Source organism: Lissotriton vulgaris, chromosome 1_1 (assembly GCF_964263255.1).
Source record: "Lissotriton vulgaris chromosome 1_1, aLisVul1.2, whole genome shotgun sequence".
Lineage (NCBI taxonomy): Eukaryota > Metazoa > Chordata > Amphibia > Caudata > Salamandridae > Lissotriton > Lissotriton vulgaris.
Window position 1 is genome coordinate 774,601,453 of NC_141685.1, and position 14,491 is coordinate 774,615,943.

Genomic DNA, 14,491 nt, shown 5'->3' on the forward strand with positions numbered 1-14,491 from the left:
TTACCCTATCAGATATGTACTGAGTGTAGGAGGGGGAATAAAACACAGATCGTTAAGAAGAAAAAGATGGGGAAAATCCGGCACAAAAAGAAACCGGGGACCTGCAAGAGAGTGAGAAAAAGGGGGCAGGGAATGTCTGGTTGTGGATTAAACACTACCGGCCTTGGTATTGGGCTCGCTGAAGTTTAACTGCATCGGCCACTGGCTTCAGAGCACAGCTTCAGGCACACGCAGGGATTTAAGTGGGAACAAATATCTCGGGCGTGGTTGATTAATTAAGGACATTGCTTAAAACACTTCAGCTAAAAGTCTGTGCTTAGCGTAGTGTGCCGCTTGACTAGTATTTTGCTGCTTCTGTCATTGCATCCAGATATATAATACAGCATGTAACATTACACCTACAACAACCCAGGACTATTGGTTCTGTTAGTGGTTGTTAGTTGCATAAGATAAATAAGCAACACCTATGGCTTCGTTGCATATATTATTGAAAAAGCTTCAGTTCTGAAATGATGAGACTGCAAGAACTATAACAAGTCTCTTTTTTTTTTCCAAGTACTTTTTATTGAACTATTTACAAGGTACAGTATACATGGGTACAGTACAATCTCGGTCACCCGGGGAGGGGGGGGGGGGGGGGGGGCGGGGGGATAGCAAGTTTGACAAAACAAATAAAATTATATGCCGGTAGGGTTACAAACGGCCTTTGTTGGAGTATGCATATTACTCTCGTATGCTTGTGTATGGCATTAACGGTGGAACTGATTGACCTCCTACTAACTGCGGCGGTCAAGACGATTCTAAATAACTGGAAGGACATGGGGAAAGCAACCTTCAAGATTTGGTTCAACTGGGTCACCTTCCTACGAGGGGCAGACACCATAACAGCAAATTAAACGGCAGCCACACACACGAGGACTGAAATGTGGCTCTCACTAGACAACTACTCACCCTGATGGTGAGGGGCAAAAATGCAGAGCCCAATAGAGACCGGTCTCAGGACCAGCTTTTTAGAACTGTCTGTGCTGAGCACCGACAGGGCCTAGCCCACTTAAAGCCCTTGGCAAACATACTCTTTCTCTCATAAATTAAGCACAGCTGTTCAGTACAAATTAAGCCCTCCCCATGAGCAGCCTTGGAGCAGTTTAGAGGTCTGTGAAGTCTTGAGACTATAATATGTTTTTGCCTGACCTCCAAACCATGGCCTTCTTGATAAAATAGCACATCAGAACTTGAGTACATCTCGAATGTACTGAAAAAAACACCTGGAAACAGTTGCTTTAAAAGTAATTATTGGAAGACATGACATAAAACAAAATATCTATATTGTGTATGTCGATTCTTGGGTCAGCTTTTCCCCCATATTTTCATACACACCTTTGGCTACTGATATCTCTGGATAAAATTCACAGCACTTCCAGGCAACTCAATCTCTGGTGTTTTTTGTGTGAGTTACAATGTCAAGGGCACATTCTCCATCAAAAGGGACGACCCTATAACAGGGGTCATTCCATAGGGAGCAGCTACTCACTGGCCAGGACTAGACCCAACCAACTGAAACAACAGTGGCGTAGCTGGACCTATGGCAACCTATGGGTGCCCCTGCATTTGCCTACCTGCAACTGTGTTTAAGAATGGGGGAGGTGCTGGTGATTTCCTCAGCGTCCGTCGTGGGGCGGCCGCAGGTAAGGGGGGGAAGGACGGGAGAAGGCTGCCACCCCCCAAAACTCATGCCACCTGGGGCGGACCGCCCCTGCTTCCCCTGGCTACGCCACTGTCCAACGATGACACTGAAAATGGTTGATTTGCTGTTATTAATGTCAATATTACCTATATGTGGCACAAAAGCAAACTCAAAATGCTACTGTTGAACTAGAGATTAAATGAAAGGAAGGATAGTGCTTAGGGTGGAACAAAAGGAAAAGACATAATATACGATTGGGTTCTATTGTAAAAGGGAGCACAGGAGTTTCTTGTTTTCTTCATGCACTATTTTCTCAAATATTTTTAATTTTAGGCACAAGGATGGGCCATGGCATTCTTATTTATTTATTTATTTAGTTATGGCTTTCTTGAGTGTGAACTACGCCCAAAGGGGTGGTGTCGTTGCGCTGTACATGTGGGCTAAGCATACACCTAAATGAGCCGTTATATATGGTTGTGTAAAGGAGTACAGTCCTGCACAGAGTTTTCAATACAGAATAGCAGAGTGTAACCAAGGAAAATCAGCCAGAGGTATTACAGATTACAAAGGTACTACATCGGGTTGAGATTTTCGGCAGGGCCCAGATAAGACGACGTTGTCAGGGCTCTGTCGTCTGTGAAAGTAGAGCCACACAAGGAGGCTGATTCACATAAGCATTTATGGATATGGGAGGAAGTGCTATAGAAGATGATACTCTTATTTTTGTGAATCAACCCCGAAATGTCCAACACCTTATTAGTAGAAGTCCAAAGAGGGCACGACACTGCTGATTTGTACTATCTGTATAGGAATATCCCCTGAACATTGCAATTTTATTCCTATTTTAGATGTGTTTGAGATCATTCACAAAGGCATAAACATGTATAAAAGAAAGTATTACTACTTTACATTATCCAGAATGCCTAGCATAAAACTTAAACCTTGTTTATGCCCTACACCTCTTTATGACTGAGAGAGCTATGGATTTTACCATATTTGGAAGAGAATCACATACTCTTCCATATTCTTTTTTTGGTTGTCAGCATGAACCGTGAATCAGATTCCCTAACTCGTTTTGTGCTCCAATAAGTAATTTGTGGCATCCACTTTGCCTAGTGTCTGATTTATGCCTTTTATCCTCCCGGCGGGGGCCTCCGACTTCATTGCTATTGGTCTGACCGTCTGTTCTGAAACTTTCTGTTTTTCAGGCTCAGGTCAGTATGAAATACATAAAACTCTGCAAATAAAATAAATAGAGCCCAAGAGAGTTTTTGCTACAGTGAGGAGGGTCCCACTTGGGAGAAATCATATTCCTGTCAGTGTTTATGCCCCCTCCGTTGTGTTGGTATCCGATTCTGCAACTGATGATGCACACAAACTTGTCTGCTGTCCCAGAATGCTTCATGTCCGTGCCGAAGAACTTAAAATGCAGGCACACAACTGTAGCTAGTGGCAGTATTGTAAGCTTTCTGATTGGCTGACCCAATATCAGCATACTATACAAGGTGCTGAAACATCACAGCACATCCTCAAATCAGGATTATCCACACAGTACAGCATAGACTATCCTTCTGTAAATCAGGTAGGTAACCCCCATACATACGTCATAACACACCCACAGTCACTCCCGTACCTGGTTTTAGGGCGCATGGCGATATTTGAAAAAAAGCCACGTGAAGATGTGTCAGTACCATCCAGTGGTTTAACCCCTTCGCTGCGGCGGGAATTCCGCCGCAGCGCTAAGGGGACGGGGGGGGGGGGGCGAGCGGCGCTCGCATGCTCGTGACGGAGCCGCTCTGTTACGAGCCGCGGTTGAGCTGTGCTCATGACGGAGCGGTTCCGTCATGGTCCCGCCCGCTCAATGGAACGTCCAGCGCAGGCGCGGAATTTGCGCCGCGCATGCGCGCCGAGCGGGCCATGACGGAACCGCTCCGTCATGAGCACAGCTCAACGGAGGCTCATGACGGAGCGGCTCCGTCATGAGCATAGAAGGGGTTAATACATTTCAAGAACGATTGTAGTCTCCCATTTCATATAGATTCTTTTGCATAACACAGCACTGCTAAAGCGCTTTTAATATTTGTACCTGCACTCTATCTCTACTGTCTGTGGTTTTAGAATGAATGCTGATGCAAAAGGTGTATGTTTGAAATATTCATAGACTTTTTGAGAGCAAATTTGATTTATAAGCTTCCATATCTGATAAAAAGATTTTCTAGTATTTTTGACATGTTGATTTCGTAATGTGTATTTCTGAAAAACTCTCTTGACCATACACGCTGTACACATCTTTTTTCCCTGGTATGTATTTATCTGTAATGTGAGTTGTTTACCAATATTATGGTAGCCTAAGTTTCTGCACACATCTTAGGGCTTATAAATGCATGAGCTCCATCCTCAGGCACCTTACTGCAATCCTTTTACGTAGCAAAAACGTTTTAGTGGTGTGGGGATCTGGTAGGGAAGAGATACCTTTTACTAGAGCAGTACAAACATACAGATGTTACAGTTAAGTGTAGCATCTGTTTATTATTTGCATTGCTCCAAAAAACTAACAAAAGCTCCTCAAAATGTGTCAAATCCCCCTATAAATACAGGAATGTGTATATTACTCAGGTTTGCATTACATGCACACTCATGCTTAACCTTAAACCAGCCTTTCACTTATTAAAACTGGTTTAGGGCACACATTGTTGAATTTTCATCCCATCATCCCATATGCTCACAGGTTTCTAAACCTTTTATCAGTTAAACACTGATGAGGGGCCGATTCCGAAGCGGTCAGAAATGGTCGGAGCCGTTCCGACCGCATCGGAATCGGCAGCTCGGATTCCTTCCTGACCGACCCATTTTGATGGGGTCGGTCAGAAAGGAACCCGAACCGGATTTCTGAATGGCATCCGATAGGCTCGGAGAGCCCGGCTGCCATTCGGAAATCCTCCATCAATCCCTCAGGCGGTTCTTTCTGTCTGCGGTATTATAATGGAAGATTCCCACAGCCTTTCTGTGCCTGCCTTTCCGACACAGAAAGGCTGTGGAAATCCAACTTTGGGTGCAAGCCCTCTGAATAGAGGCCTAGGGCCCACCTATGGTGCCCCTCTGTTGATCCCTGCACCCCGTGGCTGGCACCTTGAGGTGCCTGCCTCGGGTGCAGGGATAAACTGCACTTCTTCATTTCACTCTGAGAGCATGCATTCCAGTCAGAATGCATGCTCCCAGTGTAAGGAATAGGAATGCGGTGAACAGTGTTCGATCACATCCTAATTGCTGGGCTGGAACACCGACGACAGGAGGTCGTTCGGTTCCAATTCCCAAACAATGTTCGACGGACTCCGGTCCGTCCGACATCGAAATCAGCCCCTGAATCTGTGAGATATAAATTTGTTAGCTGTGCTCTCTCCTCCTTTTTTCTCTCCCCCCCATGTTTAGAGATGCTTATGTATATTGTGTTACTTGTTTCACATTTCCAGGCATTATCTTTAAATTCTCTTGTAGTGTGAGATTCTAATTTATAATTAAATTGCATTTTTATAGCGGTTAATATTCCTGACAAGGCACCCAAGTGTATTATTTGACTGGCTATTCCATGAGGAGGGCTTACTGGGGAAAGCGTTGTCTTTGTGGTGAAGTCTATGTGGGAAGCGTTTTGGTCTCATGAGAGAGTCGCCTGGTGCTCTTACCCTTTTATCGATCACAGCACTCAGGGTGGCGGAGGGAAGAAGTGTGAGAGGCAGGAGATACACAGTTTCCATTTGTCGATTGTTGTGAGATACTCTGCGGATCCCTTATAGAATTTTGGATAATTACTGAACCGTCAACCAACACCCTGTGTTTGATGTTACCATCTCGACTGAGGTTCTGTAAATTCGGGGTGGAACTGTTGAGGAAGAAGAGGAATAGATCTTCCTGGTTGGTCTGTGTTAAGCTGTTGATTGCACAGAATGATTTTAAAGCTTTAAGTTTGCAATTGAGGGCTTTGAAGGACGAAAACAGGACCTGCATGGATGGACTATAATGAAGTCCTCCATGACACCTACTGTTTTTGTACAGCAAGCTTTATTGAATGCACAATCCAGTCATAGTGATGGATGGGGAATATGTTCATTCATTAGTTACATGATCTCGTAGATGTGTGTAGGTTGTTCTGGGAGTGCTGATGGTGGCTGTTGCTGGATTTTGTAGTCATGACAATAAATGAGGAACATGAATGTTCTATGGGTCCAATCTAGTTTGGAGAAGCAGCCTTATTTCCTCCCTAATTGCAGATAGACAGGATGCTTGTTTTATCAGGACAACTAGAAGATGTATAAGCCAAGTGAAAGGCTTGAAATAAAACAGTTGTGGTAATGCCCTATTTAAGTGGTTCTGCTGGGTTTTCTTATAATTGACCTTGTTTCTATGTCCATCTTGAGGCACTCTTGAGCGGAGTGTTCTGGTTTAACCTCATATGTTGTTCGGTTTTGTGATACCAAGCCGAAAGTTTGAATCTGCATCCTTTATTTGGGAAATTAATTCTTTCCAGGACTTTATTGTATGTTTGGGGTTTTGATTCCAAAGGTTTGCAGCATGTAATGAGAGTAATATTCCACCAGTGGTCTTTTTCTTCAAAGAGGGAATGGTTAAATGAGGTGCTAAACTTGAACATAGATTTCAGTTCTTGGAGAATAATTGGAATTTTGATTGTAGGTATTGTGAGCCTGCCCCTTACACATGTAAACAACAACAACACACGTGTTTAGGAGGGTGCTTTCGAATATTCTAGCTTGTGCAGAGGCTCATGGTAATCCAAATGGCCTGCTTGCCTTGATTAGTGATTGTTGTCTGTTAGCATCTTTTGTTTTAATACGTATTTTCTTAGTAGGTTGGATGTTAGTTGCTATGTTCCTGAGGCGATTATCTGGATTCTTTGTTTTGTTGGCAAGCTTGTTGGTTGTGGCAGTGCAGAAGGATTGATTCTGTGTTGGGGAAGGAGAGCTAAAGAAGCTCAGGGTAACATTCAGGGGGCTTGGGGAGTCTAAAATGGCAAGTTATCATGCCAGGGTACCTCTTTTAGAGAGAGTAACAGGTCATCGCAGTCACACGCAAACAGATGCCTGCTTAGATCTGTGATCTTTTCTCTTTGGAGCTCTCTACTTTCAGCCTCAGTCCACTTGAGGGTGTAAAGGCACCATTCATCAGCTGTGGCAGGTGGCATAGACTTCCATCTCATAGTGATTGTACGTTTGGCGAGCAGTAAGGTCAGATCAAGAATGAGGAATGTGGTGTTATTGTTTTTGGGCCTTTTGAAGAGCCCGAGGTTGTGTGCCTCCCAACAATGCTGGTTAGCCTGCCCATGTATAGCAACCAGCTTGTCCCCGACTGCGGACTACTAGGTCCCCAATGATGGAACACTGCACACCATATTATGAAAATTCACTGAAGGCACTACAAAGGACAGGAGCCAGTGACAGATGCAAGGATTTTGGTGATCTAGGGCCATATGTATCATCAAACTATTTTGCATTTCCTAAATAGCGAATTTTAGGGAATCGCTATTTAGGAAATGCAAAATGGTATGTATGAACAAAATAGCATTTATTTTGCGATTCCTTAAGCTTCCTTAATTGCGAATTCGCATTTTGCGAATTTACAATTAAGGAATATTTTCCAATGCATTCCTATGGGCCAGGAGGCCCATAGGAATGATTTCCAAATAATTCTAAAATTGCGAATTCGCAAATTGCTAATCGCAATTTGAGAATTTTTGCAAGGGTGCAGGAGTGTCTCAAGGACACCCTGCTGCACCGCTGTAAATTACATGTGTGCGCATATGGCGCACATACATGCCCAATGGGCATGTATGTGCGTCATATGCCACCCTCACAAATGCACAATTGTGCATATTTACAAGAAATCGCAAATTACCACCAAGTACAAGTTGGTGGTAATTTGCGATTCCTTAACCAAAATTCGCTAGCCAAAAATGCTACATACATAGCATTTAAGGAATCGCAAAATTGCGATTCCCTAAATGCTATGGCAAAATAAGGAATCGCACAAGTTTGCAATTCCTTATTTTGGGAATGTTTCATACATCCCAAAACATGCAAAAAGGCCGTTTGCAATTCGTAAAGGCCAAAATTCTGCGAATTTCGGCCTTTGCGAATCACAAAAGGCTTCATACATATGGCCCTTAATCAGGAGAAAAGTAGGCCCTAGGTAAAATGTTAAAATGTATGCATGTGAACCTTTTGTGAGGAAGTGTGTGGGTTTGCTATCACATTCTCCCTGTCCCTGACATAAAGCAGCCAATGAAACCACTAATGGGAGGAGATCACCTGGCTGAAGTGAAAAGGCTAAAGAGAGGCATAGGAAGGAGAAAGCTAAGATGTAGCATGGCTATTTGGGTTTAATTTGCACAATCTCCGTACTGAAGCTCTGGAAATAAAAAAAGGTTGGCAGCAATTCAAAAAGCGCAATGTGAAATTTAGAATGAATACTTGCCATCCATATCAAACTTGTGGAGCAACGATTGGTTTTACGTGTTTTATGTAGATGTGGCTGAGGAATCTTAGGTCCTTATTCCGAGGTTGGCGGTCCAACCATCGTATTATGAGATGTGCAGATTGAGTTTGGAAAGACTGTGGCTGAACCACCGACACCGCCAGCACATGGCAGACCGCTGAGGTTGCAGTCAGGGAAAAACAGCTGCCATAGGGCTGTACAGAGAAGTTTCACAGCCGCCTGTATTATGAGGTGGCTTTTCCACAAGCTGACCATGACGGTGAGACCGCCAGCTTCAAGTCGGCAGAAACAAATTATTTGGGGTGCATACTCGCCCCTTTCCTGTGATTTTGGTCAGTGTTCGACGTGGATCTCCTCCTTCTGGCCCCCCCTTCACAGCAGCATCATCACCCAGAGGATTTGCAACCCTGTTTGTGGTGATGAACAAGTGAGTCCTTTTTGTACCATATACCCATTTCCTGGACTTGCCACATATGGGCCAGATTAGAGCAATGGGTAGGTAATATTTTTCCACATGTATCATGCATATGTGTGCAACCAACACATATGCAGTCGAAATGCTCACATAGGCATCGATAAATATGGAAAAATAGTCACCACTGCTGCAAAATCTCCACAGACATACTTTGAGCACCGCAGTAAACTCGTAATATGGCGGTCTGAAGATCGCTGGCACTGCAGTCTCCTAGCGGCCCCAACCTTGGTGTTTGGGTGGTTTGAGCATCAAACTCGTAATAAGTCCCTTAATGTTTCTTTCCGATTCAGGAACTCCATGAGGTACAGTCAACATCAAAGTACACTGGACCAAGCAGCAAATGGCAAGAGTGTTTATTTTAGCATAATGTTGTTATTGATCATTCAGTGTTATTATATAAACAAATGACAGTATTCCTGAGACCTCTGTCTGTTCAACCACCAGACATCTGAAATGCCGGGGCTTACATTTCTGTGCAGTTCCACTATTGTCCAAGGATATCAAACAGCTTCAACAAACAGTTAGAGGTGCACATTTTAACTTCAATATCTACATCTTGCATTCTAAAAAATGGTAGGAACTTATGCTTGAAGTCATTGAGTGATCCCTTTGTTTTGACGTGCTTGGCTATGGAGGCAAGGCTCCTCTTTTGCACAGCACGTGGCCATGGTAATAATGAAAAACAGTTGACACAGAACATGGCATCTCCAATGTGAGGGTGTTGCTCCCCATTTGAGCATGTCACCTGTTCGCTGTAATCTAGAGAATCATATGATGATTTCAATTTCATATGAGATATACTTGATGATCCATAAACAACTGCACTGTCTCAAGCCCACCTAGCTGTGTTGCTGGTGTCCCCACAAATCTTCTGGGTTTACCCCGTTGGAGCCTTAGCACCAGTGTCACTTCTGCACTAGAGAACCTTATATACAAAGTACAGAGGTCAAAACCACTTCTGAACTCCCGGCTTTCAAAGGCTGGACCAAATACTGGCCTATGCTTCAATTCTTTATTCCTTGCTGTAAACAGCACACCGGGTTTGTAATCTTACTCTAAACAGCTTAATAATTATACTCTTGAACTTTTCTGCCCTTAAATGATGTTTCTGATTTTGATTGTATTGTTACTGTTGATAATTTGGATGTTTTGCAGTGCTGTGGTCCTGCAGTGCATAGGACCTATTGTGCTTGCTTTAAAATAAACAGATTGACAGTAATTGATGCAAATCCGTTCATTATGTTGATTAGCATTGTTTCCTTCACTTTCCTGTTCCAGGTTCTGAAATGGGTAGAAGAAGCAGTGCAGGCATCCAAGGTGCACCTCCTTTCAACAGATCATTCAAGCCACGCTGTGAATACATGGCAAATTCCATTCGATCCAAGTCTAAAGGAGGTGACTGTGTCGCTGAGCGGACCTTCTCCAGAGGTTGAAATCCGGGATCCATTAGGTAGGTTATGAAGCTTATGTTAGAGATGATCATATCTACTAAGACGCTGCTCATGTCTCCTATGCTCTCTTAAACCCAGACTTGGAAACTTTGATGTCCCTTTTCCTGCTTTGCTTTCTGGCTACTCACATATTTAAACACTGTTGGCATTTTGCACTACTGCAGTCACAGCATTGCCAGGGTCCCTTCATTTCTGTCCTGCCAGGTTGCTAAAACCTTCATTTCAACCATTATTTACATATCTGCAACCTCCTACCTGCAGATTTGTTCACCAAGGCCCTTTCCACTCAATCCAGACTGGTGCCACCTGAATCATTCTTGGATCACCTGCATCCGGGTGCATTTCAATAATCCTCCCATCTCTCTATGGACAACTCCCTCGTTAGACATAGATTCTCTTCATTGACTTGCAAAATTCTCTGTTCACAGGCCTGATCATCTGCTGTAGTCTTGTATGCGCTGTCTGCTCTGCACCCTTTGCCTCTTGGCAACCCCCTTCAAACAAGTTATTTAAACTTATGTTTACCTCTAGGATTTTTGACTGCTCCCTGTTTCTGAGGCTACTCATGTTCAGTCTGTTTTAGAAACCTGAAACCTCCCATAGTATATTACCTGCAATAAATACTTCAGCATCCCCAGCATGCTTGATGTGTTCTCAGTTAATTGGGTGTCGGCCATCTTTCGTCCAGCTGACCACCTCTGTCATTGGCGGGAAATGTCTGTATGTGAGGCACGAGATGCAAAATTCCTCATGTCACCTTTATAAATTCCTCAGTCACTCATCAAGTTAAATAGGACTGCAATGCTACCTATAACTAATGTGTTATGAAATGTTGTATTTGTATTGGACTGTTCAGCACAAATATATATGTGCACCCTTTTCTATTTATATAATACATGTTATTATGTACAGAGTAAACGCATCTGTGTGCCTCCTATCGCTGTCCATTACATTTCACACCTTTTGTTGGACCTGGCTCTATCTGCAGCTCAGATTGTTTGCCTTCCTCTGCCTTCCTTTGCTGAAGATATTGTGGGTGGCTTTTAAGACTCTGCACCCTGAATAGTTTTTTATAATTTTAGGTTGTGTGGGTTTAAGTTTTACATGTCCTGGCAGTGGAAAACTCCCAAAGTCGTTTTTTCACTGTTGTAAGGCTATCTCTCCCATAGACTAATATTGGAGTACCTTATTTCAATAAAATATGAGCAAACTTCATAATGGGAGCAGATAGAGACATGCTGTTTACACTCAAATTAATTGTAACTTTAAATTCTCTTTAATGGGGAAGTCAGTTTTTAGATTATACTTCGGAAAATAGCACATTTAGAAAGTTTGCATTTTCCTGCCCAAAGTTTCTGAGGCCTTTCTAGGATTATCCAGCTGCCTGGACATGTTAATGATTCCTCCCATCAAGAATGTATATTCGGCTCAGACAGTGAATAATGGGACCTGAGTGTAGCTGGGAGAGGGGGTTCCTAGCAGGATGGCTGGGGATGAGCTGCACCGTGCCCTGATTAAATTTCAGAGTACCTTGTCCACTGCACACACAAAGGAATGTGACATCAGGCCTGCCCTTACTTTGTTCTCCTGGTAAGTTTGGAGCCAAACCCAGAGGAAGAAGAACTGACCAGAACCAGTTTTGGGGGTAGGTAAGGGAATTCACCCGCACAAACGCTGGGTCCAGGTATAAAAGTGGGAGCTTTGGAACCTCTCATCAGAACACTCCTGGACCTGTGGAAGATCCAGAAGAAGGACTCCCCTGCTGCTGGAAAGCCTTCCCTCCCTCTTGAAGGACTACGTTGCTTTCTGAAAAAGGACTATTGGATCTGCTTGTCTTGATCCCAGGTTACTCATGGGGACTTCAAGTGTCAGTTGGTGAACCACCTGTGTGAGCTACAGGGACACAACAAGCTTCCAGACCAACTGGACCTGCCTGAGCCCTGCTATGGGCATTTCCTGGAGTGAGTCATGATCCCAAAAAGGTGTCCCCAGGTTCTAAACCCTTTGCTGGCAACAGTGAGAGCTCCTCCTGAAGGTAAAGGCCTGAATGTGGGGCCAATCTGATTGGCTGCTGGCTAACCAAACAGAGTGACTGAAAAATATCATAGTTTCAACCAGGCTGTACCCTGACTAGTTACAATGGGCTCATGCTTTCAGGCCAATGTTACACAGGCTGTGTATTGCCCCAGTCAGTTTATTGGTCAATATTTACATTATTGATCCCACAGGACATAACACTTAGTAGTGTTTGTTGATCTGTCCTCCCCTTAAAAGTGTATGGGCTCCAGGAAAAGTCACCATTCTTGCTCACTGTGGTTCCCCCATTTCTTGATTCAGCCTTAATGAGCATATAGCTGTGGAATGGTCAGTATTTCATCTTTAGGGGCTTGTGTAGGCTTGAAAGCAGAATGCAAGGTCATCAAAGTGCTACATTACTCCGTGAGCTAGGGCCCATTGAAGTAATACTTAAGACGTTTTCATTCAATGAATATGATTGCCTACAGTGTATAAGCCTTCATTTGGAGAAATGAAAAATGTTTGGACAATGCCATTCACAACTGGGAATCTATCATGCTTGCCTTCTACCAGCCTCCCACTGCCACACTAGACGCCTAATTCCTTAACGCCGAATCAGAAGCCCTCAGTTTGCAAAGGTAGACTTCACAGCTTCAACTGTGCACTTGGCTACATACACAAATGAGTCTATATTTAACAGATAGGATATGTCAGGCTTTTTACGTACTTTTAAGAAGAATCATGTTAAGAATCATTGAAGAATTATGGAAGTAATAGGAAGCCAAAAACATTATTAATAAAGTACTTTAACTAGACATACTGGATTCAGAAGACAACTAAAAATCAATCTTTTCAGACGGTGCATAAACTGGTGTTTCCTTGATGTTCATGGAGTTCTATTGAAGTGTTAAGTTGCATATGTTTTTACGTGCGTGTATATATTGCCTGTTCTTTGTGACCTAAAGTAATCCATTACTCAGCTATTGGTCCAGGTGTGCGTATAAATGTTAAGATAAATAAAATGAAGTTACCCCCTTGTGTCTCACCTGTGCCTGGCATTTGCAGGGAATGAACCATGACATTATGTTGCTATTAACGATGTAGCCATGCTACTCAACTGTTAGTGAACTAGTAAATAATATGTTACTACAGCGGCAGCCGGCTCAGGTAAGCACGGTGGGGCGTGGCAGGGCGCAAGAGGGGGAAAGCCGATAGACGACGGAATAGGTATAATTAATAATGCTTATTCCGTCATCCATTGGCTTCCCCCTGCTGCGCCCTGCCCGGCCCCACCGCCCAACCTCGCTTACCTTAGCCGGCAGCCACTGTTTTACTACTACTTGTACTTTTCCACATGCTGTAAATTCTGTAAAGTGCTCTGATACCCGCAAGGGTCATTTTTGCGCTATAAAGATCTATTATAATTAAAAATGAATAAATAAAGATTAAATCAGGACCGTGGAAATGGCTAGAATTTTGCTTTGAAAGTTTTCATGCTTCTAAATGAATTAATCAGCTATCTCTATAATTAAATATTTTCCGTTTTTTTGTACAGTCATACTTTTTTGTATTGTCTATTGCAAAACTGCTGTTTTATTTTTTTAGATTGTATGTTGTATGGCAGTTCAGTGATCATTAAGATTATTCACTTACGTATAATAACAAGTGCAATATAATAGTGTGTCTTACTAAATTTACAACATTCTGTGATGCCCTTTTTACTAATTAGTTGAATTTTGATAGGACTTTGCCTTGTCATTTTAATGTGTACATTGGATGTTCATAGCCATTAGCATCTGTTCTTAGCATTATTTTCTACCATTTTAGGGAAGGTGATTAAGAAAGGAGCTGGTTTGAATGAACTTTTGAATATCCAGAACTCTGCCAAAGTGGTGAATGTCAAAGATCCAGAACCTGGAATGTGGACTGTAAAGGTATGTTTATTGCACAAATATGGCACCCGGTTTAGCCGCCTGTCCCTCCCAGTAGCCCTGCCCCTCAACATTCACCCCCAGTGTCTCCTCTGTTTCTCGACACCATGGGGGTATGATTCCTTGCATTCAGTAGGTTCAGATTGAGCTTGCAAGAAGAGATTCTGAGTCTGAACAGTCGAACGGAGCGAACGGAGCGGTTCCGTCACGGCCCCGCCCGCTCAATGGAACGCTCAGCGCAGGCGCGGAATCCGCGCCGCGCAGGCGTGCCGTGCGGGCCGTGACGGAACCGCTCCGTCATCAGCACAGCGCGGCCGCGGCTGATGAGGAGTGGTTTCGTCACCAGCAGGGAGGGGTTAAATCCATCAGGCCTTTTCTGAAAAGCAGAGTGAAGAATCAGCTCTGCCAATGTATGCCTGAGCAAAAAAAA

The 14,491-nt window shown here is 43.4% G+C and overlaps 1 protein-coding gene across 1 annotated transcript in view; it reads left to right on the forward strand.

The window, feature by feature from the left end:
• Nucleotides 1-14,491, forward strand: part of HMCN1 (hemicentin 1) — a 1,183,532-nt gene that overhangs the window by 262,708 nt on the left and 906,333 nt on the right. The window contains exons 5-6 of the mRNA XM_086956029.1: nucleotides 9,942-10,113; nucleotides 13,958-14,064. Coding sequence (XP_086812155.1) covers nucleotides 9,942-10,113; nucleotides 13,958-14,064 — 279 coding nt within the window. The remainder of the gene's footprint in view (nucleotides 1-9,941; nucleotides 10,114-13,957; nucleotides 14,065-14,491) is intronic.